Source organism: Fukomys damarensis, unplaced genomic scaffold (assembly GCF_012274545.1).
Source record: "Fukomys damarensis isolate Sample0158 unplaced genomic scaffold, DMR_v1.0_HiC HiC_scaffold_34, whole genome shotgun sequence".
Taxonomy (NCBI): domain Eukaryota; kingdom Metazoa; phylum Chordata; class Mammalia; order Rodentia; family Bathyergidae; genus Fukomys; species Fukomys damarensis.
In genome coordinates this window covers 18949164-18974503 of record NW_022900946.1, presented here as the reverse complement: position 1 = coordinate 18974503, position 25340 = coordinate 18949164, and the positions used below count along the sequence as shown (strand labels likewise).

Here is a 25340-nt window from a genome sequence, read left to right as displayed (position 1 = left end):
ACCAAAAAAAAAAAAAAAAAAAATCCTATAGATATCACTCATTATATCCATTTCAATTATATTCTTGAAAGTTGCTTAGTGAGGCAGTACTTACAGTCCTCAGAGTCTGTAATTTATGCGTGAGCTACTTGGGTATGGGAGCTCAATCCTGCAGGAAGATGCTGCTGAATCTTTCATAATTATGTTCTTTTTTTTTTCATGGATGAATCATTTATTTGCATTTCATACTTATGTCCTTAATAAGATTTTGTCAGAGTTGAAGAGGAAGGAGAAATGTTTCATGATTTAAATTATGACTGTGCACAGTTCAGGTTTTAGTAAGCGTTGTTACTCAGCTTTCCATATTGTAACAAAATACCTGAAATATGAAAAAGAGAAAAGGTTTTTTGGCTTATGGTTTCAAAGGTTTCAGTCCCTAGTCAGTTTGCTCCATCATTTATGGGTTTATGATCAGGAAGCATATCATTGCAGGGTACGCATGATAGAGCAAAAAGTTTTTCACTTCATGACAGCTACAAAGGAAAAAAAAGAGAGGAACCATGACCCACACTGAGGACATGTCCTCAGTGACCTATAACTTTCCTCTAGGCTCCATCTCTTAAAGATTCCACTACCTTTAAGCAGCATCAGGTTGGTGACCAAATCTTTTAAGCCTTTGGGAGCTATTATAGACCAAAATATAACAAGTACTACATAAAATCATTAGCTGTGAAAAGTATATTTTCACTTAAATTAAGACATGTTGTAGCCAGGCATGGTCACACGTGCCTATAATCCCAGCACTTGGGAGGATTGCTGTGAGTGCGAGCGAGGCCAGCCTGAACTATGGAGTGAGACCTTGTCTCATAAAACAAAAACAAAAACAAAAAAAGGACATATACTGTCCCTTAAAAATATTGAGGAGTAGGCCAGGAATAGGTACATGAGTCCCACCCACTCTCACCTGGCAGAATACAAGTACTGCTAAGTACAGTAGTTAAATAGTTTCTACAGGGCCTGGGATTTAGCTCAGTGGTTCTGCTGCATGCCCCATAAGGACAAGGTCCTGAGTTCAGTCCCCGGTACCAAAAGAAAAGTTTCTACAAGGATAGAAGCATCCTCCTATCCTTGTGAAGCAGGGCATCGGTAGTAGTTGTAAAGAGGAGAATGACAAACTATACCTTGGTTTCTTTAGTACATCATGGAGTTGACATTCAATCAAGCTGCCAAGGGTGTCAACAAGGAGTTCACCGTGAACATCATGGATACCTGTGATCGCTGTGATGGCAAGGGGAATGAGCCTGGCACCAAGGTGCAGCATTGCCACTACTGCAATGGCTCCGGCATGGTAAGGGCGCTGTGGAGCCCCATCCTCCCTGCCATCTCCACTATTCCTTTCTTCTCTGCTCCTGTGGGTGCTTATTCAGGCGTCCCTGCGACCTTGAGAGTTCGTAGGAAGACTGTTTAATCTGGAGCTTTCTTCGTTTTTCCAGTAGTGCTCTGTCTTGGTCAGAAAATGCACTTTGGGATATTTAGGTAATTTGAAAATCCGGGGAGGGGATTTAGCTCAGTGATTCTTCCGCCTGTCTTGCAAGGGCAAGGTCCTGAGTTCGATCCCTGGTACCAAAAAGAAAAAAAAAAAAAATTTTTCACAGGCCAGTTTGAGCCCCAAAAGACTTCCTCAGAGATAATTTGAACATTAAAGTAACTATGCAGATTGTAACACAGTGAATAAAGAAAGAATCCCTAAATTCATACTGATATAAACTAATAAATGGAAAAGAGAAAGTCTTTAAATGTCAGCTGCAAGCTGTGGTGGCATACACCTGTAATCCCAGCATTCAGGAAGCTAAGGCAGGAGGATTTGTGTGAGTTCAAGGCCAGTTTTAAGGCTGACCTGAAATACATAGTGAGACCATGTCTCAAAAAAACTCAAAATAGGGGCCAGGGATTTAGCTCAGTGGTACTGTGCCTGCCTTGCAAGCACAAGGTCCTGAGTTTGATCCCCAGCACCAAAAACAAAAAACAAAAAAACCCCAAAATAAATAAGTAAAATAAAATAATTTTAAAATAAAAATAAATAAATAGAATTCCAACTAATAACACAGACAGGATGCTGGAATTAGAAAATCACCCTTTTGCAACCATTGTGGTAATAAATAACTTAAGTAAGAATTATCAAAGAAAAAATATGAGAAAATGAAAAAATGGAAATGAAGTGTTTGTAAAGTGGGAGGGGAGGAGGGGTGAAGGGAGGGCAGGGACAAGGGGAAAAAATGAGAACCAAGACCTGTCACAGTAAAGGTACAAGATTCCAATAATGAATGTAACTGTACTGTATACCTAAAATGTACCAATAAACTCAATGAGGGGAAAAAAAAAAGAATTATCAATAGATGAAAAGACTAGTGGATAAAAGTCTGAGGAATAGAACACTTATACAGTCTCAAGATACCTCACAATTTATTAATTTCAAGGGAAAAGCACAATTTTATAGTAAAGAAGGCTGAAAACTAGTTAACAAATAATCATCATCATTGTAATGATGTCAATAATGGGACAAACTGACATCTTATGGCTCCTCATGTGTTCCACTGAAAAGAACATATCTTCTCTGGTATTGTTTTGTTTTGTTTTTCTCTGTGTGATGTTTTTGCCAAAAAAAATCTGTATCTTACGAACTCAAATCAAGGGAGATTCTATTAAATGCCCTGCAGTCTTCAAAAATGCCAAGTTCATAAAAGAAAAAAGACTGAGAAATAGTTCCAGATTAAAGGAGACTAGCTGGGCATGGTAGCACCTTTTATAATTCCAGCACTCTGTGAGGCTAAGCCAGGTGGATCACAAGTTCCCATCCAGTCTGGACAACTTAGACTCTACCTCGAAAGGAAGGGAGGGAGGGAGGGAGGGAGGACAGGCAGGTGGGTGGAAGGGTGGGCTCAGTATAAAGACTCTTGAGTTCAACCCAATAACGCATACACTTACATATACACATACATGCACACAAAAATGAAAGATATGACAGCCAAATTCTACACAATTCTAGATTGGGTTCTGGACCAGGAAAAACTTAGAATATAAAGACAGTTCAGAGGGAGTGGTGGTGCACAGCTGTAATCCCAGCACTAAGATCACTGTGTATTCAAGGTGAACCAGGGCTATGTGGTGAGGTCAGTCAACCTGGAATATACAGTGAGACACTATCTTGTAAACATCAAATGTAGAACAAAAAAAACGACAATTGAAAAAACTTGAAACACAGATGATGATATTGTATCAATATAAAATTTCCTGAGTTTGAGAACTATACTGTGGGTACATAAAAGAATATTTATGTTGGGCTGGGGATTTAGCTCAGTGGTTCCACCACCTGCCTCCCAAGCACAAGGACCTGAGTTTGATCCCTGGTATCCAAAAAAAAAACCATACACCCACGCACAGACACACACACACACACACACACACACACACACACACACACACACACACATAAAATGGGTGAATCTGGATAAAAGGAATGAGGGAGTTGGATCTTTATACTGTTCTATAAGTATGCATTATATAAAACAGTTACCAAAAAGAAAAAAAAAATCATTATACTTCAAGCAATATCTAAGTCTTTCACCTGATTTTTGTTTTGTTTTTTGTACCGGGGATTGAACTTGGGTCCTTGCACTTGCAAGGCAGATGGCGGAACCACTGAGCTAAATCCCTGGCCTCAGACTGTTTTTGGTCTTGCTCTGTAGTTCAGCCCAGTCTCGCCTCAGACTTGTGGCAGTCCTCTTGGGTCACCCTCCCAAGTGCTGGCAGTATAGGCGTGCACCACCACACCCAGCCTGTGTCCTTTTAAAATGGTCAGTGATACTTTCAGTAATTCCTTACTTTCCATCTGGACGAGGTGTTCTAGGCTAAACTTATTTGTATTTGATCTGCTTTAGTCCTAGGATTAGCTATTACCACAGTATCTAACTGTGCTAGTATCTAACGGATCATGAGACCATGATCTGAGATCTAGTGTGCTCATTGCTCCTAGTGCTTCAATCCTAGGAAGCCCTTCAGCAGACTGAGCCAGGAAAAAAATATGTGTGTGCACATATATAGATAGGCATGCACATTTGTACATCTCTTTACAAGTCTGTATTCACATACATACATATGTACATACCTATGTACATATCTATCACAAGCCATGAGTTCAACCTGATGCTTGCATATTTATAATTTTCTTCTAACAAAGAAACATCTGGCCCTGATTATCTTTGATGTATTTACTCATTTCCTCAACCTGATAACACACTAAAGGAGCTTCAGAATTGTTAACTCATACCATGTAGCAAATATTCCAGCTTACAGGAGTTTGGTACTTAGCATTGTCAGTAGTAGGAATGCAGTTTAATGCTAGAATGTGTGCTTAGCACATGCAAAGTCCTCAGTTCAATTCCCAGCGCTGAGGGTTGGGGAGGGACAGACAGATGGAAAGACAGAATAAAATAAAATTCCAGAATGATATATATAATATATATTCTTTATAAATTTTTTACATTTATGGAGAGAGACAGTTGTTGAAAGAATACTCCAAACCAGGCATGGTGTACTGCATGCCTGTAATTCCAGCACCCTGGGAGGCTGGGAAAGAGTTTCACAAATTTGAGCTCAGCCTGAGCAATGTAATGAATCAGTGAGAACACACACAAAGAAAGGAAAAAAAAAGATTGTACTGGGATAGAGCTCAGTGGGAGCAAATGTATGAGGCCCTAGGATCAATCCCCAACACCAAAACAAACAAAAAGAGTTTGTTAGCCCGGCGTCGTGGTGCACGTCTGCAATCCCAGAACTCAGGAGGCTGAGGCAGGAGTATCGCTGTGAGTTGGAGACCAGCCTGAGCTACATAGTGAGTTCCAGGTCAGTCTCAACTACATAGTGAGACCCTGTCTCAAAAAAAAAAAGTTAGTTGCTGTGAAGTTAGAATGAAGGAAAAATGAATAACACTTTCTTCGTCTATTTCTATATTCTTTGATTTTCCACATCAAGCCTACATCTGATAATGTCCTCATTGCCCCCAACCCAGTTTGAAAAAGTTAAAAAGACATCCAGTTTCTATATATCAAGTAAGGGTTGATGGGAGTGGTTCATATCCTAAGTATCCACCAGCTCTGGGAGTGGCTGGGGGTCTCCTGAAGAATGGAATAAGGGGAGGTTTGTTTTTTTTGGTTTTTTGAGACAGGGTCTCACTATGTAGTTGAGGCTGACTGGAACTCACTATGTAGCCCAGGTCTCGAACTCACAGCGATCCTCCTGCCTCAGCCTCCCAAGTGCTGGGATTACAGGCGTGCGCCACCATGCCCGGCTAAGGGGAGGTTTGATATGGGGAAAAAGGGAAAAGTTGTTCCTGGAGGAGCATGTGTGAGAGTGTGTATGTGACAGTGTATGTGTTTGCACTGTCAGCTTGAGTTCAAATCCTGGGTATTTGGCCCCATGGTGTGTGTTTCTTTTTCACGTCAGCAGATCAGTTCCCACTGAAGACTTCCCCAAACCATTTTGAACAAGTTACATTTCTTACCTTTAATTAGGAGGAGCAGAATTAGGACCCTTGGGTGTTAAGAGCCAGGATACAGACTTCAGCCTTGGAGTCGCAGATTCAGTGAGCAGCATGACAGCTCTGGCTGGGGAGAGGAGGGATTGCATCCATCTGTCACTTTCTTCTCTTGCCTATGTTTTCCCAACTGTCACTTTTGTAATTAGTGAGGGAATCACCTTTTTAAATGTATTGCTCAGCTCTTGAGGTTTTCACGCAGTGTCTCATGTTTCTTCTGTCAGCAGTGTGGTGATCTGGAGGTGAGAAATTGATGTGTTCTACTAGTGTGAGCCCTGCTCCTGTGCTTTTAGGCACATGCATATAAGATACAAGCCTTTAATGAAACAGTCTCCTCATGTATCAGTTTACCTACATATTTACATTTTTCTCTTTTTCATCAGGAAACCATTAACACGGGCCCTTTTGTGATGCGTTCCACATGTCGAAGATGTGGTGGCCGTGGCTCTACCATCACAAATCCGTGTGTGATCTGCAGAGGAACAGGACAAGCCAAGCAGAAGAAGCGAGTAATGATCCCTGTGCCTGCAGGTGGGCTCCCAGGTTCTCTGTGCCTAGGACAAGACCGAGGCTACCATTTCCTATGAGGTGTGGCTGTTGGCAGAAGCTGAGGTCGAGTCTCTAGAGCCCTGGTCTGGAGAAGGCACTAGAATCTTCTTGAATCTCTATCTTTGCTCCAGTCATCCTTAAAATGCATATCTGTGCTCCTGTGTGGTGAGGAAGCAGCCCCTTTCCCCTGGTTTCATCTCCTTTGTCCCCCTCTTCAGGCACTGAGGCCAGCATTAACGGGATTGAGTAAGGAAGTAGTGGGTCTTGGGTATAAAGTGCTGTGGGAGGTCCCACTATAACTACTCTCTTTGGGATTCTGATTCTTCTAGGAGTTGAGGATGGCCAGACTGTGAGGATGCCTGTGGGGAAACGAGAAATTTTTATCACATTCAGGGTATGTACCTTCCTCCACAGCTTCTGTCAAGCCCTTGCTCTCCTGGAGTGAGTGCTGTCGAGGCTGCTGGTTGGCATGAGGTAGGATCATTGTGGGTGTACTTTCCTTTTCTATTTTTACTTTTTTATTTTGAGACAAAGTGTCCTAAGTTTCCCTGGCAGGATTCAAACTCGCGAAGCTCCTGCTTCAGTCTCCCTCGGTGGTTGGATTACAGGTATGTACCACCGCGCCACCATGCCTGACTCTACCTGCTGTCTTTGAATAAGAGAATGACTGGCATGGTGGTACACGCCTATAATCCCAGCACTCAAGAGGCTGAGGCAGAAGAATTGCCATGAGTTTGAGGCCATCGTGAGCTATATAGCGAGACCTGTCTCAAAAAAACCAAAAGCAAAAAGAAGAAGAAGAAGGAAAGCAAGCAAGCAAGCATAAGTATGACTTAGCTAACTGCTGTGTCACAGAGTACTGCAGGGCCATCAAGAAGAAAGAACCTAGTTGGGCGTGGTGACACACTCCTGTGATCCCAGCACTTGACAGGCTGAGGCAGGATTGCCTTGAGTTTGAGGCCGGCCTGGGCTACATAGTGAGTTCAGGGTCAGTTTGAATAAGACCCTGTCTCAAAAAAAAGGAGAAGAAGAAAGAACTGGTCGGGTGAGGTGAGGTGGTAATCCCAGTACTCTGGGGAGGCAACGGCATAAGGATCTCTGTGAGTTCAAGGCCAGTGTGAATTACATAGATTCTGTTTCATAAAAACAAAACAACAAACAACGCCCCCAAAAGAAGACTCAGAGCCATATGTGTGAACATGAGATGCCTCAGTTATTAATGACACACCAAAGAGCAGGTCTCAAGAGGTTACACAGGATAGGACACCATCTACATATTTTCCAGCACATGAGATGGATTTAATGTTATTTAGGGAAATGGAAATACATAGCAAAAGTAAAGTCATGCTTGTAGGAATGATAAATAATGAATTCAGGGCAGTGATTAACTGAGGAGCAACAAGAAGGTCATCTTTGTGCTATTTTATTGCTTAAACTACATGTGGCTACATTGTGTTTGCGATTTAGTTTCAGGTTTTTTCTATGTGAGATATTTCATTTGTTTTTAATTTGGTTTTTTGAGACAGGGTCTCACTATGTAGTCGAGACTGACCTGGAACTTACTATGTAGCCCAGGCTGGTCTCAAACTCACAGCGATCCTTGTGCCTCAGCCTCCCGAGTGCTGGGATTACAGGTGTGTGCCACCACGCCCAGCGATATTTCATAATTTAAAATAAAGGTAAAGCCAGGTGTGATAGCACATGCCTGTAATCCCAACCCTTGGGAGACTGAGGCAGGAGGATTGCTCTGAGTTCGAGACCAGCCTGGGCTACATAGTAAGACCTTGTCTCAAAAAACAACAAAAAAAAAGAAAAAGAAAATAAAGGCAAAAGCTGGGCCTAGTGTCCAAGTACCTATAATTCCAGCTACTACCAAGGCTGAGGCAGGAGGATAACTTGAGCTCAGAGGTTTAGGTCCAGCCTGGACAAATACAGTGGTACCTTGGTTCATGAACTTCGTTCTTTACATGATTTTGGTTGCAGAATTCGTTTGAGGATTCTGGTTGTACCCAATTTGCAAGCATATACTATACTATTCATTAAGTCCATCTCACAAAATAAAATAACAACAAAATGTACAGTAGGTCTAGGTTCAGTTCCCAGTACTTTAAAAAACAAAGCAAACCAACAACAGCAACAGAATACAAACAAAAACAATGTGAAAAGTAAATCTAGACAGATTAAAGATGATGTCAGGGGCTGGTGTGCAGCTCAGCAGCAGAGCACTTGCCTAGCATATCCATGGTCCTGGGTTCTATTCTGTGTATCACAAAAAAAGAAAGAAAGATGAAGGCAAAAGACCTGGAAGCCAGTCTTTAAACAAAGCGGTAGAAAATTCAGCTTCTCTTTCCATCTAATAATAGAGACAAGAGAGAGAAACATTGAGGGTAGAGAATATATAAATACACAAAATAATATTTATAAAATGAAATAAATTCCAGTGTTGCCAGTCAGTTTTGTTTCTTTTTGGTTTTTGTTGTTGTTTTTTGAGACAGGTTCTCACTATGTAGTCCAGGCTGGCCTTGAACTCCTGGTGATCCTCATGCCTCAACCTCCCAGGTACTGGTATTACAGGCATGCACCACCTTGCCTGGCTCTGCCAGTCAGTTTTGAAGGCAGTTTGTATTGAATAACCATCTGCAAGAAAATACTTTTTACTTTTTTTTCTTTCTGTTTTTTTTTTTTTTTGGTACCAAGGATCAAACTCAGGACCTTGTGCTGTGGGGTTGGCCGCAGCACCACTGAGCTAAATCCCCAGCCCTTCATTTTCACTTCTGAAGATATATTAGTCTATGTTTCTCCATTCTTTCTAATAAAGTAAAATTCAAAAATAATGTTCAGGGCTGGGGATTTAGCTCAGTGGCACCACACCTACCTTGAAAGCACAAATGCCCCCCCCCCCCCCATTTTGGTACCAGCGATTGAACTCCGACCCTTGTGCTTGCAAGACAGGTGGCAGAATGACTGAGCCAAATCCCTGGCCCTAAAAATTTTTTAAAATAAAAATAATGTTCATATAGCCAGTTTTGTTTGTCTTGGTATGGGATGGAACTCAGGACCTTGCGCTTGCAAGGCAGGCACAGTGCCGCTGAGCTAAATCCCTGACCCAGCCACTTTTTATTCTTATTGTGCTTTACAATTTGTTTTTTGAGATAGGGTCTTTCTATATGGTTCAGCCTGATTTTGAACTTACCATGTAGCCCAGACTGGCCTTGAACTCTGCACAATCCTCTTGCCTCAGCCTCCTGAGTGCTGGGATTACAGGCATTGCACCGTGACTCGCATTATAGTTTGTTTTTTCAGTCAGAGTCTATGTAATTTAGGCTGGTTTTGAACTCATTATGTAGCCCAGGCTGGCCTTGAACTCACTTAGATCCTCCTGCTTTAGCCTCCTGACTACTGGGATACAGGCGTATACCATCATTCCCAGTTTCCTTTTCAATTGATTTATGTGGAAGCTGAAGAAACCTAGACCTGTTTCATTGAAGGTGTGGCTGTAGAGTCTGTTACCCCTCTGAACTGTGGGGTGCTGTCTCCCATTGGTGAGTATATTTTTTGTTTTTGTTTTTGTTTTGTTTTTGAGACAGGATCTCACTGTGTAGTTGAGACTGACCTGGAACACTCTATGTAGCCCAGGCTGGTCTCGAACTCACAGTGATCCTCCTGCCTCAGCCTCCCAAGTGCTGGGATTACAGGTGTGCGCCACCACACCCAGCTGGCAAGTATATTTTTTGATGCTGTTCTTTAAATATTGAAGGTGATAAAGTATGTGAAGTTCTGATCTTAGGCCTCATGAGACATGCAGCTCATGTCCAGCCTCAGACAGGGCTTCTTTGGTGGTCAACACTCATCTTGTGTTTGGTCTTAGGTGCAGAAAAGCCCCGTGTTCCGGAGGGACGGTGCAGACATCCACTCTGACCTGTTTATTTCTATAGCTCAGGCTCTTCTTGGGGGAACAGCCAGAGCTCAGGGCCTGTACGAGACAATCAATGTAACGGTAAGAGATCATAGAACATATTTACCTCTGTGGTACTTGCTCTTTTCTCTGAAATGGGCAATGGCTGACATGGTCTGAAATCTGAAAGTCAAGTGTGTCAAGAGTGCTGAGGGGAGAACAGGCTTGAGGGCAGGCACTGGGAGTTTTAGGCTGTTCTTGGGTGAGAATCACAGGTCAGGACTTGCTGTGTGATCACTGTGGGGAGTGGTTCTTCTTTGCCATCCCCTCCTCCATAGGTCCGCAGGCCTGGAGACTGGGTGCACACACGATGCAAGGTGCACAGTTGTAGTAGGTGCTCTTTGCTGGTCTGGCTGTGAAAGCAGATGCCTCTGGGGCTGTATCTCATCCGTTTGGCCACCTCTGATTTTAGTAGCAGCCACAATGGACATCCTTCTGTGTCCAACCATACCTCTCACTCCCATGTCCAAGTCTACCACTTTTTGTATTTGCCTCAGAGCCTTCTATAGCTTCTGTATGCAAGGGACTTTGAGGTGGCCTCTTCCCATGAAGATGGACCCTGTGGATATAGTGTCCTGCCTGTGCTCCTAAGTCTGTCTCTGGTTTTGTTGTTATTGTTGTTTGTTTGGTTTTTTTTTTTTTTTTTTTTTTTTTTTTTTTTTTTTTTTTTTTTTTTTTTTGAGACAGGGTCACCATATGGTTCAGGCTAGCTTTAAACTCGCTATGATGTAGCCCAGCTTGAACTCCTAGTGCTTTTTCTGCTTCAGCCTCCCAAGTGCTGGAATTAAAAGCATATGCCACCATGCCCAGCTGTTCTCATATATTCTCCCCTCACTTTCTAGGCCTATGGCACTACAGCTCTTAACCTTAAGACCTTGTCATAGTCTCTGCTCTGGGAAGACTGCATCTCAACCAGTTTCCACGTCATTGCTGTCAGGCTTGCTGCAGATGCCTGAGTATAAGTCCTTTTTAAGGAGTTCTTTCAAGATTGTCTTTGTGGGGCTGGGAATGTAGCTCAGTTGTGAAGCACTTGCCTAGCATGTGCAACCCTAGGTTCAGTCCTCAGTGTTGGAAAAAAAGATTGTCTCTGCATAATGAAAATGTTTACTTTGGGACAGTGAGGACCAGGGAACATCACCGCTTTCCTTTCTCTATAGATCCCCTCTGGGATTCAGACAGACCAGAAGATTTGCTTGACTGGGAAAGGAATCCCACGGATTAATAGCTATGGCTATGGCGACCACTACATTCATGTCAAGATCAGAGTTCCAAAGTAAGTTCTTCCAGAGCACCAAACCCTGCACACACTCATCTACCAAGTGGGTGCCTACTAAGCCATTCATCTGCCAGATCCTGCACCCAGCAGTTAAGGTACCTGTGAGCTCTTGGCTTGGGCAGCTGCCTTCTCCGACGAAGTTGGATGTGTCCCAACCCTGTCCACTTCACTTCACAGATACATCAGAGATACTTAGCTCTTGCTGTTTTTTTTTTGGTACCAGGGATTGAACTTGGGTCCTCTTGCTTGTGAGGCAGGCAGCAGAACCATTGAGCTAAATCCCCAGCCAGTCTTGCTGTCTTTTTTTTGAGACAAGGTCTTGATATACAGTTCAGGCCGGCCTTGAACTCACTATATAGCCTAGGCTGGCCAGGAACTCATGGCAATCCTCTTGCTTCAGCCTCCTGAGTGCTGGGATTATAGGCGTGTGCCACCACACCTGTTTGGTCTTACTGTCTTGTGGGCAGAGTGCTGTGGGCAGGGTATATCCAGCTCCTCTTTGGAGGCCAGTTTCTGGCACTTGTTCTTTTTGTGAGATTAATTAGATAATTTTTCTTTCTTTGTTTTTTGAGACAGGGTCTCACTGTGTAGTTGAGACTGACCTGGAACTCACTATGTAGCCCAGGCTGGTCTCGAACTCACAGTGATCTTCCTGCCTCAGCCTTCCGAGTGCTGGGATTACAGGCGTGTGCCACCATGCCCAGCAATTAGATAATTTTTTACCTGCTTCACAGGCATTTGTGATACCCTCTCACCCCATCTCTATCACCTACAAACTGTATCTAGCACAGCATAGTAATGGTTGTTTAAACAATTTGGGGCATTTTAGAAGCTTGCTTTTGTCTTTGTTTTTTCCTCCCAGTACTGAGGATTGAACCCAGGTACTTCACACTGAGCTACATTCCCAGCCCTTTTTATTTATTTATTCATTCATTCATTCATTTATTTACTTATTTATTTATTTTTGTACTGGGGATCAAATTAGGGACCTGTGCTTATAAAGCAGGCGGTGGGACCACTAAGCTAAATCCCCAACCTGCCCTTTTTATTTTTTATTTTGAGCCATAAAAAGTCTGTGTCACTGTGTTGCCTGCCCAGGTTTTGGTCCAAACGGTGGTCCTCCCACCTCAGTCTCCCAGAGTACTGGGATTAACAATTTGCTCCACTGTGCCAGGCTGGGAGCTCTTCTTTACACGAGTTTGAGGTTAATTAATGTGGTATGTACTGCTCCCCGGTTGGGGTGCCACTTTCCCACATACTGAAGTTCTTGGCTGTAGCATGCTTGTCTGTGGAAGAGCTGCCCTGAGGAAGTGCTTGGCCGCTAACTCTGCTGGGTCCACAGGAGACTAACGAGCCGGCAGCAGAACCTGATCCTGAGCTACGCTGAGGATGAGACTGATGTGGAGGGAACAGTGAATGGTGTCACCCACACAAGCACAGGTAAGGGGTTTGGAGGTGTTGTGGCTGCACAGTGGGGCCTGTAAGTTCCTCTGAAGGTAGACAGTTTGGAGCAGTGTGTGGGGGTTACTACTTGGGAGTCTTGAAGCCCCAGAAAGTACTGTTGAAAGAGCTGGGGGCAGGAACAGCTGTGGTAGAGCAGTGGCCCCCAGTGAAAGTTTCTTTCCCTTCTTTGCATGCATCTGTGTGCTAAGAAAAGTGCTGGGTGGTTCCTGCCAGGCAGCTCTGTGTGTCTCAGAGTTGGTGTTCTGAGTTCTAGCCTTGGTTCTGCCACTTGCCTCATGACCTTGGGAACTTCCCCACATGAGAGGTCATTGTAACAATTTAAGGAGGAGATGAAACTGGAGAAATTTGTGTATTTTTGGCCCTGAACCCTTGGCCAGGATTGCAGTGTGTCTGATAAACAGCAACCACAGCATAAAAACCCTATCAGAGGGCTCAGTCTGCCTTTCAGAGAAGATTAACTTTGAATTTATCCTGCAGTGAATAATATATTACTTACCTGAGCTCATGTGCTATGCTTTGTTGGAGGAGTGTGGTTGCATATTGGTGATTTGATATCAACATACCTGGTGGCTGGAGCTTCGGCCATGGCACCTGCAGATGCAGTTTTTTTTTGTTTGTTTTGTTTTTTTTGTTTTTTTTTTGAGACAGTTTTGCTTTGTAATACAGGCTTGCTTTGAGCTCACTATGTTGCCCAGGGTAGCCTCAAATTCATGGCGATCCTCCTGCCTCAGCCTCCCAAGTGCTGGGATTACCTGCTTGTGCCACCATGCCTGGCTCAGACCCTCAATTTGAGGGAAAAGGGGGCCTCTTAATTGGTCAGGGCAGGCTGCCTCCTCCTCCTTCTCTTTTTTTTTCCTCTCCCCTTCCCCTTCTCTTACTCCCCTTTCTCCTCCCCTTCCTTCTTAATAAGTAACTACTTTACATACACTCAGCTTCAACTTGGGATCCTCTTGCCTCAGCCTCACATAGTGCTAGAATTACAAGCTTGTACCTCCACACTGGCTTTAAAAAAATTACTTTCAGGGGCTGGGGATATAGCTCAGTGGCACTACACCTGCCTGCCAAGCACAAGGTCCAGAGTTCAATCCTTGGTATCACACAGAAAAAAAGTTTCAGATCTAGTAAGGTTGTGAGACTAGTTATTCTGATTGTCCAGCTTCTCTTTCCTGAAAGCCATGTGTCCCTGCAGTTGTGTGTCATGTGATATTTGTTTATATAGTTATTTTCCCTTCCTGTCCAGTAGAAAACTCAAAGGGTGGATGTTTTACCACGTTAGAATATTGGATATTAACGGCTCCTCAGATTCTCTCTCTCTCTCTCTTTTTTTTTTTTTTTTGTGGTACCAGGGATGGAACTCCAGACCTTGTGCTTGCGAGGCAGGCGACAGAACCACTGAGCTAAATCCCCAGTCCAGCTCCTCAGATTCTTTTAAAAAATTTAAATGGTACTGGGGATCAAACCCAGAAGTACTGTACCACTGAGCTACATCTTCCACCATTTTTGTTTTTTATTTTGTGAGAGGGTCTCACTAAGTTGCCGGCTAGGACTCAGACTTGCAATCCTCCTGCCTTAGCCTCCCTCAGTGATGGGATTACAGATGTGTGCCACCCTACTCAGCCCACTTGTTGTTGTCCACCCTCTCTGATATCGTGAGAGTTGATTATTATAGTCAGCATCTTTGGAACCTTTGTGATTTTGGGGGAGTTCTTTGTGCTGGTGATGAGTTTCTTTTATTCAGCCAGATATATTAGGAACCTCCTATGTGCCAGAAAGTTTGTAAACACTTTGGAAATTCTTCATGACATAGTTTTATTAAATACAGTATAACCTTAATATATCTGAAAAATTGCTAATAAAATAAAATAGGTATACCAGATTAGATTTCTTTCTAAATGGCATTTAATCTTAGATTTGGCTGTATGTGGTATACACCTGTAACCTGTAATCCCAGCTACATGGAAGGCTAAAGTAGGAGGATTGCAAGTGTCAGGACATCCTGCGCAACTTAGTGAGACTCTGTCTCAAAAAGGACTAAGGATGCTCCTGAGTGGTAGAGTGCCCCCAGGTTGGACCCCCAGAATGGGGAGAGAATCTTCCTGGCTTGGCTTTGAAAAATATATTGTCAGTGTGCCACTGTGAAAAAAGTTACTTTTGCAATCCACATAGAAATATTACACTGCATATAGAATATTACAGTGCACTTTTGGTTTTTTGGTTTTTGTGGGGTTTTTTTGTACTGGGGATTAAACTCAGGACCTGTGCTTTTGAGGCAGGCGGTGGCACCACTGAACTACAGTGCCCTACAGTGCACTTTTGAGTAACTTCACTAATAGCAGATTTTATTCATTTAAATATATTGCACCCTGAATTCCTTTTTCTTTTTTTTTCTTTTTTGGTACCTGGGATCGAACTCAGGCCCCTGTGCTTGTGAGGCAGGCATCAGAACCACTGAGCTAAATCCCCAGCCCCTGAATTTCGTATTTCAAGAATGTAGCACAACTACAATGGTTTGGTTTGGAGACAGTTCATGCTATGTAGCCCAGACTATCCTTGATCTCACAATCCTCCAGCCTCAGCCTCTGGAGTGCCACCACACTTAGTTTTTTTATTTATTTATGTATGTATTTATTTATTATTGTGGTATTGAGAATCAAGCCCATGGACATGCTAGACAAACTGTCATTGAGCTATATCCCTAGGTATTTATTTTAATTAAAGTTTGTTTGTTTGTTTTTGCTTTGTTTTTTGGTTTTTTGAAACAGGGTCTCACTGTAGTTGAGACTGACCTGGAACTCACTATGTAGCCCAGGCTGGTCTCAAACTCACAGCGATCCTCTTGCCTCAGCCTCCTGAGTGCTGGGATTATAGGCGTGCGCCACCACGCCCGGCTCTGTTCTTTTGTATATATTGAGACAGGCTTGCTAAATTGGCCAAACTGGCTTTGAACTTGTGATCCTTCTGTCTCAGCCTCCTAAATAGTAGGGATTATAGGTCTGTGTTACTGTGCTCAACTAAATTTTCTTCTCCTTTCCCCTCCTGCTCCTTTGCTCCCTTCTCCCCTCTTCTCCTCCCTACCTTTCCTCTCCTTCCTTTCTCCTCCTCTCCCTTTCTTTTCCCTGCCCCGCCTTCTTTCTCCTCCTTTTGTGATGCAGGGGGTCAGATTCTTGGTTAGGCACTTGTGAAGGAACGTCACTGCCACTGAGTCACATCCCCAGCCCATACAACTAGACTTCTCCTGGACACAGTTTGCATTCCCTTGGTGGTGGTTTATGGAGTAAAGGAAACTCATATTTTAGCTCCCTATGGTACTGAGGCTTAAACCCAAGGCCTCACACACCCCAGAAAGTCCTTTTACCACTGAGCCATATCCCAAGTCCTCATGTCCTCATATCACTTTTTTATAAAGTTCGATTTAAATTTTATTACTACGTGAGTTTGTAGTACATAATGATAGCATTCAGCATGTGGAGTTGGTACATGTGTATAACACATATTTGTCATGTTATTTTGTAGTAGCCTTTAAGGGCTGCAGAGGTGGCTTAGTGGTAGAGCATTGTATGGTGTGTGAGGCCCTGATTTCAATCCCCAGCACCACAAAAACATGACCGTCAACGTGTGAGTTAGATCATCATTAGAGACTGGTCAGAGTTGCTCACAGATACACGTCTCTTCCTGAATGTCTTTGAAGACTTGTTTTCTTAACAGAAAAGTTTTGGTGGTTGGGATTGAATGCAGGGCCTTGCTCATGCTAAGCATGTGCTCTGCCACTGAATTATACTCACAGGCCCCGGTCTAAAATTTTTGATGAGGGCTGGGGATTTGGTTCATTTGTGCCACTGTCTGCCTTATAAGCACAAGGTTCCTAATTCGATCCCTGGTACCAAAATAAAATAAAATTTTTGGTGAGTTTAGTATCTCTTTGGTTGTTTCTCGTGTTTTTGTTTTGAAACAGTCTGGGTTCAAGCTGGCTTTAAACTTACTGTTTAGGCCAGGCTGGCTGGGAACTCACAGGTATCCTTCTGCCTCAGCCTCTCGAGGGCTCAGTTAAAGGTATGCACCTACACACCCAGCAACCTTTGTTTGTTTATTTGTGTTTTCTGATGAAACCCTTAATTAATAGCTGAGTGTCTTTTTCAACCTGTGAACAAGGACTGTTGTAGGGTGCTTTGGACTCTTAGCGGTCTCAGGGCCTAGAAGACAATGCCTGGTCTCTCAGGAAGTCCTGGACCTTCAAAGTCTTTCCTGACCTCTCTTTGTATCTCAGGTGCCTGAGCTACTCTCCTTTGGCTGTGGTCACTGGCCAAAGACAGAATAGGAGTGCTGTATGGTGCTTTCCAGCTGGAATGGCTTCCCTGGAGAGTAGTTCCTGTTTATTCTGAAATGCAGATAGTACGTATTGTGTACCAGCCTTACTTGAGGATTTGGAAGTAAAGCTTTTTGTGTCCTGAGTACCAAGGTCATCCTACAGGGTGGTCCCTCCTCCCCTAGCTAGTCCTCAGAAATCATGGCTCAAAGAGGGAAAAGGGTAGTGTATTTATAGATCGGATTATCTGTGTGCAGTGCTCACAGCCGGCCACTGGCATTTGGTTCAGAATTTCAAAGTCAGTTCTTCATGTCCTTTGACTTCCTTGATGGTAAACCTGTTTCCATAGGAGCCATAGCCCATTAACCCTGTTTACAGTAGAGACAGGTAAGATGAACGTGGTGGCACATGCCTGCAATCCTAGCTACTTGGGAGGCTCACAAGTTTGGGGCCAGCCTGGGTAACTGAGTGAGATTTTGTCTAAAACAAAATCAAATGGGCCGTGGATCTAGCCCAGTGGTACAGTGCTTGCCTACTGTGTGTGTGAGGTGCTGGGTTTACTCCTCAGTAACAACAACAACAAAAAAAAACAAGATAAAGTAGGGACAGATAAGATTGTTTTTCTGATTGTAGGAGATGAGACACATTTCAGGGTACACGCGTAGGTTTTGCTGTTTTGTTATTGTGCTTCTTGAATCACTAACCAGCTAACTAGGTGTTTGTTCTAAGTCTCCCAGACTTTGACCACCTGACTCAAGTACAGCACTGGCCATGGGACACAAACCATTTATTGAACTTTGGGTGACAAGAATGGCAGAGTTAAAAGGAAAGAAGGAAACAGCAGTCACTTTTTCTGACCCACTTAGACTAGTTAGGAGTGTGGGTTCTGATATGAGATGATTCATGTTCCAGCTCTACTATTATTAGCTGTAAAGCTTTAGGCAAATTACTTCATCTCTCTGAATCTCAGTTTCTCCATCTGTAAATTTGAGCTAATAGCAGTACTGTCTCCTTGGGTTTCTGTGTGATTAAATAAATTCAGATGGGTAGAGCCTATGACATGGTGTCTGGCATATATTAGAAGCTCTACCATGGATGATTAATGTTCCCACATACTGCATGATTTGCCATCTATTTATTGGGGACATAATAAAATTAAAAACTCAAGGTCTCCTTTGTCTTAGGAGGCCCACAAGTGAAGAAAGCATGGGGTTTGTAGATTTGTATCAGAAGAGTCCTTTTTGTAAAAAAAGATGGGATGAACAGGGAAGGTGCTGCTCATAGGACCTGCAGGGTACTGTGCAGGGCGTGGTCCAGGTCTGTGAAGACCCGGAGCTTGGATGTGACCCAGATGTGTTAGTAATTGTCTAGATCTCATTCAGCGAGAGACATCTGAGCTGTGTGAGTGCCAGGTCAGAGGAGTGAGCTATGTTCCCACTCTGTGCTGTACCAAGAGAACGCTATCTAGTCCTGCTCAGAGACCTGTCACCCAGAGCTTTGTGCCTCTCGCTCTTGAAGTCCTCATCTGACTCAGACTGAGCTCTTGGGGACCATGACTATGTAGACTGTGTTGTGCCCTGTGCAAGGTATGTGTCTTGGCACATTAAAAACACACCACAGGGGCGGGGGATTCAACTCAGTGGTTCTGATGCCTGCCTCACAAGCACAAAGGCCTGAGTTTGATCCCCGGTAGCAAACAAACAAACAAACAAACAAAAAACAAAAAAACACACACCCTAGGGGCCAAAGATTTAGCTCAGGCACCAAAAAAAATTTTAAAAAACTTTCAATTAAAAAAAAAAAAACAAAACACATCAGTCGGGGATTTAGCTCTGGTTCCATTGCCTGCCTCGGAAGCTCAAGGCTCTGCGTTCCATCCGGTACAAAAAAATAAAAATAAAAACACAACCTACCTGGAATGGTGGTGTGTGCTTACAATCCCAGCACTTGGGAGGCCGAGGCAGGAAGATTTCAAGTTAAGGGCCAACCTGGGCTACACAGTGATACCCTGTCAAACAAAAACAAAATAAAGTTCCCCGCAGTCTGAAATGCTGACACAAGTCTCTACTTTAACTTGTAGGAAAATTTGGCCCCAGCCAGGCATGGTGGTGTGAACCTGTGATCCCAGCACTTGGGAAGCTGAGGCAGGAGGTTCACTACGAGTTCGAGGCCAGCCTGAGCTACATAGTGAGTTCAGGACCAGCCTTAAAAACTACATAGCAGGGGCCTGGGGATTTAGCCCAGTGGTTCTGCTGCCTGCCTTGCAGGTACAAGATCCCAAGTTCGATCCCAGGTACCAAAAAACAAAACACAAAAAAACAAAAACAACTACATAGCAGGGCTGGGGATTTAGCTCATTGGCACTGCACCTGCCTTGCAAGCTCAAGGTCATGAGTTTGATCCTGCTACTGAAGGGGAAAAACCCAAACTACATAATAAGCCAGGGATTTAGCTCTGGTGCCAAGCTTACCTCAAAAACACAAAGCCCTGAGTTCAGTCCCCTGTCCCCACCCAGACCCCAGAAAAAAACACATAGCAAGATTATCTCAGGGGAGAAAATGTTTTTTGGCCCTCAATACCTGTGACAGGCAAATTTTTAAGGAATTTGTGCAGCAGGTTTCTTCTAGTCTCAGCCTGGGGCCTATAGCTACCCTTTACCTGGAGCAGTCAGAGTTAGGAGCTGGATGTAGGGGAAGTTGCTTGGGAAATACAGTCCCACCTGGTGTTGTGATACCTGAGATGAAGTGCGTGAATCAGAGGATTCTGCATGGCCATGGGTCCCTTGCTGAGTATCTTGGGTAGGTCATGTGTATACCCATACAATACAGAATATGGTTATTGGGCCTAAAGGTAGGGTCTTATCTTGGTGTGCATTTTATCTTAAAGCCAGTAGCATAGTGGTTAAGAGCTTGGATTTCAACTCATTTCTGTCTCTTGTTTGCTGGTTCTGGGACATCAAGTAAATCACCTAACTTCTCTATGTCCCCCTTGTTTTTCTCCTTCATGAAATTTACTAATAAGGTAAACTAAGGATTAGATGAGCCAATGTTTGTAAACCGTGTGGCTTGCCTGGAAGGGGAGAGCGTATAGATCTATTTTTGTGATTCTCGTTCAGATTAGCGACAGCTGGTCATTATTCGTGTTTCTTGTTTCCTCAGTTTGGGTCCATGACTTAAGCAGTTGAAAACAGTAAGACTGAGTATAGCCCAGTTGCTTCAGTCTGATAAGTGAGGCAGCCCTTGCCAGCTTGGGAGTGGCCCCTTCTCTTCTTAGGGTGGCACTTGGTTGCCCCTAGGGTGCCAGGCCTTGGGCTGCCTGGCATGGGTAGGTAGGGGTGGGAATGTGATTGATGGGAGGTGTGTGCCCTTGACCCTGGTTCTTTCTGCTGTTTGTGCCCAGGTGGCAGGACCATGGATAGCTCCACAGGAAGCAAGGCTAGGCGTGAGGCTGGGGAGGACGAGGGATTCCTTTCCAAACTTAAGAAAATGTTTACCTCCTGATATCCCAGCTGAGGTAGGAGAAGCCATGAGGTTCCTTCCCTTTGTTTCCCTATGAACTAATCCCTGTTTTCTCTCACTTTAACCAACGTCATACCCACACTACCCCACCCCAGGAGTTGGAAGAGGTACCGGTCCAAGCCATGGTAAATCTGGCATCCTTTCAGCCCTTGGAAGCAGAGTGTGGGACAGTGAGCCGGCACCCGGCTGGACTGGGCTATAGTGGCCAGCCTTATGGATTTTAACTCAGTTCAGGCTCTTTCCCACCTCACAGTCCTCCTTAACCAATTCCCAGGGGCTTTCAGTTCCACAGCGGTGGGACCAGCTTGCCAGCGGTCACAGAGGGAAAATTGTGGCGGAGCCAGGCCTAGAACTCAGATCCCCTCCACCCCTCTCAGGTTTTGTAGCTTTCCATCCTGCTTGGGCAGGGCAGCACTGCAAACCTGGGGGCTGCTGCAGGGTAGTGCTTGTGCTCTGTGCACTGTGATGTCTTGTTGTTTGTGTTTGCCCTGGTACTGAGGGTCTTGACCCTGTCTTGGCACAGCCACTCTACAAGGATTAGTGATGTGATCCCACTGGGATGTGAAACTTAACTATTTGTCTCCTTGGCTCAGGAAAACGATCCACTGGAAACTAGGCTGGGAGCAACAGTCCTTCCTTGTGGCCAGGCGTCAGAGACATGAGGATTCCAGAGCAGCAGCACTGAGCCCCTGGCCTGCAGAGCCCTCAGCTGCCAGGAAACAGCAAAACCACACAATAAGACATCTCTGCACAAAAAGGTCACAGTGGACAGCCCCTGGGCAGTGAATGTAGCACCTGAGGGCTGGTGGAAGCTTCCTGCTTGTGAGTAAGGGATGCACCTCTTCTGGCTCAGGCAGGGTGAGACAACTGGACACTTCCTTGGTTTTTTTGTTTTTTGAGGCAGGGTCTCACTATGTAGTTGAGACTGACCTGGAACTCACTATGCAGTCCAGGCTGGTCTCAAACTCACAGTGATCCTCCTGCCTCAGCCTCCGGAGTGCTGGGATTACAGGCGTGCACCACCATGCCCGGCTTGGACACTTCTTAAAGCACTAAAACTCTAGTTTGGAATCAAATGTAGTGGAGAGCTTAAAGAATTAAAGGATATGCTTTCAATTTAAAAATAAAGCTTTAGGGCCAAGATTTAGCTCAGTGGTTCTGCCATCTGCCATGTAAGCGTAAGGTCCTGAGTTTGATCCTTGGTACAAAAAAAAAAAAAAAAAATGAAGCCTTAAACCTCAGCAAGGTGTGAAATGATTCGTTTTCCTCTCAGCAAACCTCCAGGAGATCCTAGAACGAGTCCTTCTGACAGGTTGTCTCATCATGAACGGAGCTGCACACCCCACCAGTGCTATCCTCCCCCAACAGGCTCTGCACAGGCCTCCTCTTGGAGTTTGTTTTTAATTCCCCAAGGTACCAAGCAACTGGAAAATGTGTGCTTGACCCTGAGGAGGCTCCCAAAGGCCCACACAGTCCCTGCAAGTTCCACTTTTCAAGACAGACCCTTGCACCCCACACCGATGGTGGCCAGCCATACTGTTGAATTCTGTGACTCTAGCTGAGTGCGGTAGAGCTGCTGCACTTCTGAGCCGCAGCCACTGGGCCGTTCCAGGCAGACATCTGTCACTGTGGGAGCTTGGAGCCCTGCCAGCCAGTGACTTGGCTCTCACCACCTATACTGCTAACATGTATTTTCCAAGGTGTGTGCTAAGAATCATCTTCTCTTGCATAAATTTGTGTTCAAGAGAAAAACAGTCCAAGCCGGTGAAGCTTCCCCACCTTGCAGCCAGGGCAAACAAATGCCGACCCCAGCCTCTGCTAGTAGCACACTGCAGTTTCCACATGGTTCACAGTCCTTGGTAGTGTAAAACACGTTAATGAAAAACATTTCTCAATAGTCCCTTTTTTTCTTTATAATTTACAAAATTAAAGATTATATTAGTGTCTGATTTAAGTATGTAAAATGATTCTGTATCAATGTAAATAAGATTATCTTGTGCAAAAGATATTCAAAACCTAAACTGTGGTCATTTCTTTAAAAGAGGTCAGCAGCTGGAGGTGACTAGAGAAGCAGCTGATTTCATCCAGGTGGATCCTGGGCACCAACAGTGCTGATCCTGTGATTGTGAGACTGTGTGCTGATGGGAGAAAATGTTCTAGAACAGAACTGAGTTAACTTTTTCTAAGAACCCATGTTGAGAAACGTGTGTAAACTCACTAAGAGCCCACACATCATGTCCTTTGGGAGATTTTTTCCATTGTTTTCAGAGCTTTTGTGTTTTTTTTATTATTTTTTTTGTTATGTTTTTTTGAGACAGGGTCTCACTATGTACTTTAGACTGACCTGGACTTCACTATGTAGCCCAGGCTGGTCTCGAACTCACAGCGATCCTCCTGCCTCAGCCTCCCGAGTGCTGGGATTACAGGCGTGCACCACCACGCCCGGGTTTTTGTTTTTTTTTTAATTAAATTTTTGCTTATTATAGTTTAGTTTAGGCTCCTAGCACACCCTGATGTGTGGCACAGCTGGAGGCCCACACCAGTGTTCTGGGCTGAACAGGGATAAGTGTAAGTGGTTCATTGTGCTGAGTGGAGAAGAGATTGGGAAAGGCTGATGGGTGAGAGAAGCTCTATGGTGACATTCTGTGTCCTTGAGATTCTTCCTCGTATTCATCAGCCAAGTATCGCCTCCCTGTGTGAACTTGCATTGTGGCCAGGTGCTGTGCTAAGCCTGGGGCTGTAGCAGGGGCATGGGAAGAGGGCTGGGCACTGATGAAGGAAAGTCCAGATCTATTCCTGGAGAAGTCAACCAAGTCTCTCTCCCACCCTGTCCTGGGAAAGCAGAAGTCTGGAGAGGGATTTTGGAAGAGGAAGGTGGATTTTCTGTCTAGAGACACCCTTACAGATATGCTAAAACCTCCTAGGGGAGAAGGTGGCTATACAGCTGCAGAATTAGGTGCTGCTTCTAGGCTTGCGTTTAATTTATACCCACACATAGCTCCTGGGACACCTATTTCCAGATAACTTTGTATGTCTGAGTTAGGGCTGGGGTGCAAGACATTATGTGTAAAAATGCAAAAAACAAAACCAAAGGTGGGGGCAGGCATTTGGTACAGTCTTGTGATTCCTGTACTCTGGGAGGCGGGGGTAGGAGTGACTTAGCAAGACCCTGTCCCAAAATAAAAAATTTAAAAGGGGTTGGGGATAAGGTTCAGTGCAAAGGCCCTGGGTTCAATCCCCAGAACCTGGGGGGAGATGGGAACTATCTGTAGATCCCTGAGTCTTTGGGGATGAGAATAGTGAGAAAGGTTGATGGATGTGTAGCATTTGCTGAAATGTTACATCTCAGAGTGGGTGAGGTCCACTCTTGGGAATTGGCCCTCAATTGCAGCCCCTGAGCCACCCTCCTTGAAGTTGACCTAGGTTCTGATGCAGTGGCTTTTGCCTCCTATTATTAGAATCCTTCAATGAACAGGAATCCTTTTCATCCAAGCACTCAGGAGGCTGAGGCAGGAGGATTGCTGAGTTTGAGGCTAACTCAGACTACATGGACCATGTCCCAAAAAACAAAACAGAAAAGAGCATCCTCTCCACACTTCTACAAGTCCTGAAGCTGCCCCTGCACCAGACTACTTTGCCCGGCACTGTTGGTCAGACTTTACAGAGGCATGTTTTTTTGGAGTACTGAGGATCAAACTCAGGACCTTGTGCTTTCAAGGCAGGCAGATGAACCACTAAGCTAAATGCCCGGCCCTGCAGAGGCATGTTTAAGCATACTTGCTCGCTGTTAAATCTGCATTTCAGACCTTCTAACTAGAAGTGCTGTTTATTTGGCATGAACCTCTCAAAGGGTCAAGAGGGAGCCAGTCTGGAACTTTACACCAAAATGTGAGGTGGAAGGGCTGGGGATTTAGCTGAATGGTGCTGCGCCTGCCTTGCAAGCGTAAGGTCCTGAGTTTGATCCCTGGTTTTTAAAAAAAAAGAGTGAGATGGATTCACAGGGAGTGGTGGATACTGGCTGCTCTGTTGAGGGGACAATTCTCAGCTCCAGCCAAGGCAGCTCCTAAGGAATCCAGACCCAGTGCTGCCAGATTAGTCCTTTCCGAGAGAAGCCAGGCCCTGGGTTTTCACATGGGGGTTTTAAACAGAAGCTGCCTCAGCTCTCTGGTAACAGCTTTATTGTGATGTCATTCACATATACAATTCACATATTTAGAGTGTATGATTCAGAGGCTTTTAGTTCATAATTATTTGGCAAACATAACAATTTTAAAACATTTTCATTACCCGACATGCACAAAAAAAAACCATTACCTGTTAGTATTCACTCCTGTTAGTCCTCCCGCAAGCCTGCAAGTTTCTACCAGTTGTTCATCTACTTTCTGAACATTTCATGGAAATGAAATAATTACATGCGACCTTTTGTAGTCGGGCTTCTTTTACTATGTCGTTTTCTAGGTTCATCCATGTATCAGAATGCCATTCTTTTTAGAGCTGAGTAGTAATTCCATTATATGGATAGCCCAGAAATTTTTTACTTTTGAGGCAGGGATTTGCTATGTAGTTCAGGCTGGCGTTGAATTCACTGTGTCTTCCATGCTGGTCTTGATCTTGCAGATCCTCCTGCCTTGGCCTCCTGAGTGCTGGATTAGAGGTGTGTGCTACCATGCCCACCATTTTTTTTTTTTTTTTTTTTTATTTTT

The 25340-nt window shown here is 44.3% G+C and overlaps 1 protein-coding gene across 1 annotated transcript in view; it reads left to right on the top strand.

The window, feature by feature from the left end:
* Dnaja3 (DnaJ heat shock protein family (Hsp40) member A3) overlaps positions 1-21581 on the top strand; it is a 37413-nt gene extending 15832 nt beyond the window's left edge. The window contains 7 exon segments of the mRNA XM_033758524.1: positions 1175-1327; positions 5956-6103; positions 6451-6515; positions 9990-10118; positions 11234-11349; positions 12695-12792; positions 21231-21581. Coding sequence (XP_033614415.1) covers positions 1175-1327; positions 5956-6103; positions 6451-6515; positions 9990-10118; positions 11234-11349; positions 12695-12792; positions 21231-21253 — 732 coding nt within the window. The 3' untranslated portion in view covers positions 21254-21581.
* Positions 21582-25340: the final 3759 nt, after the last annotated feature.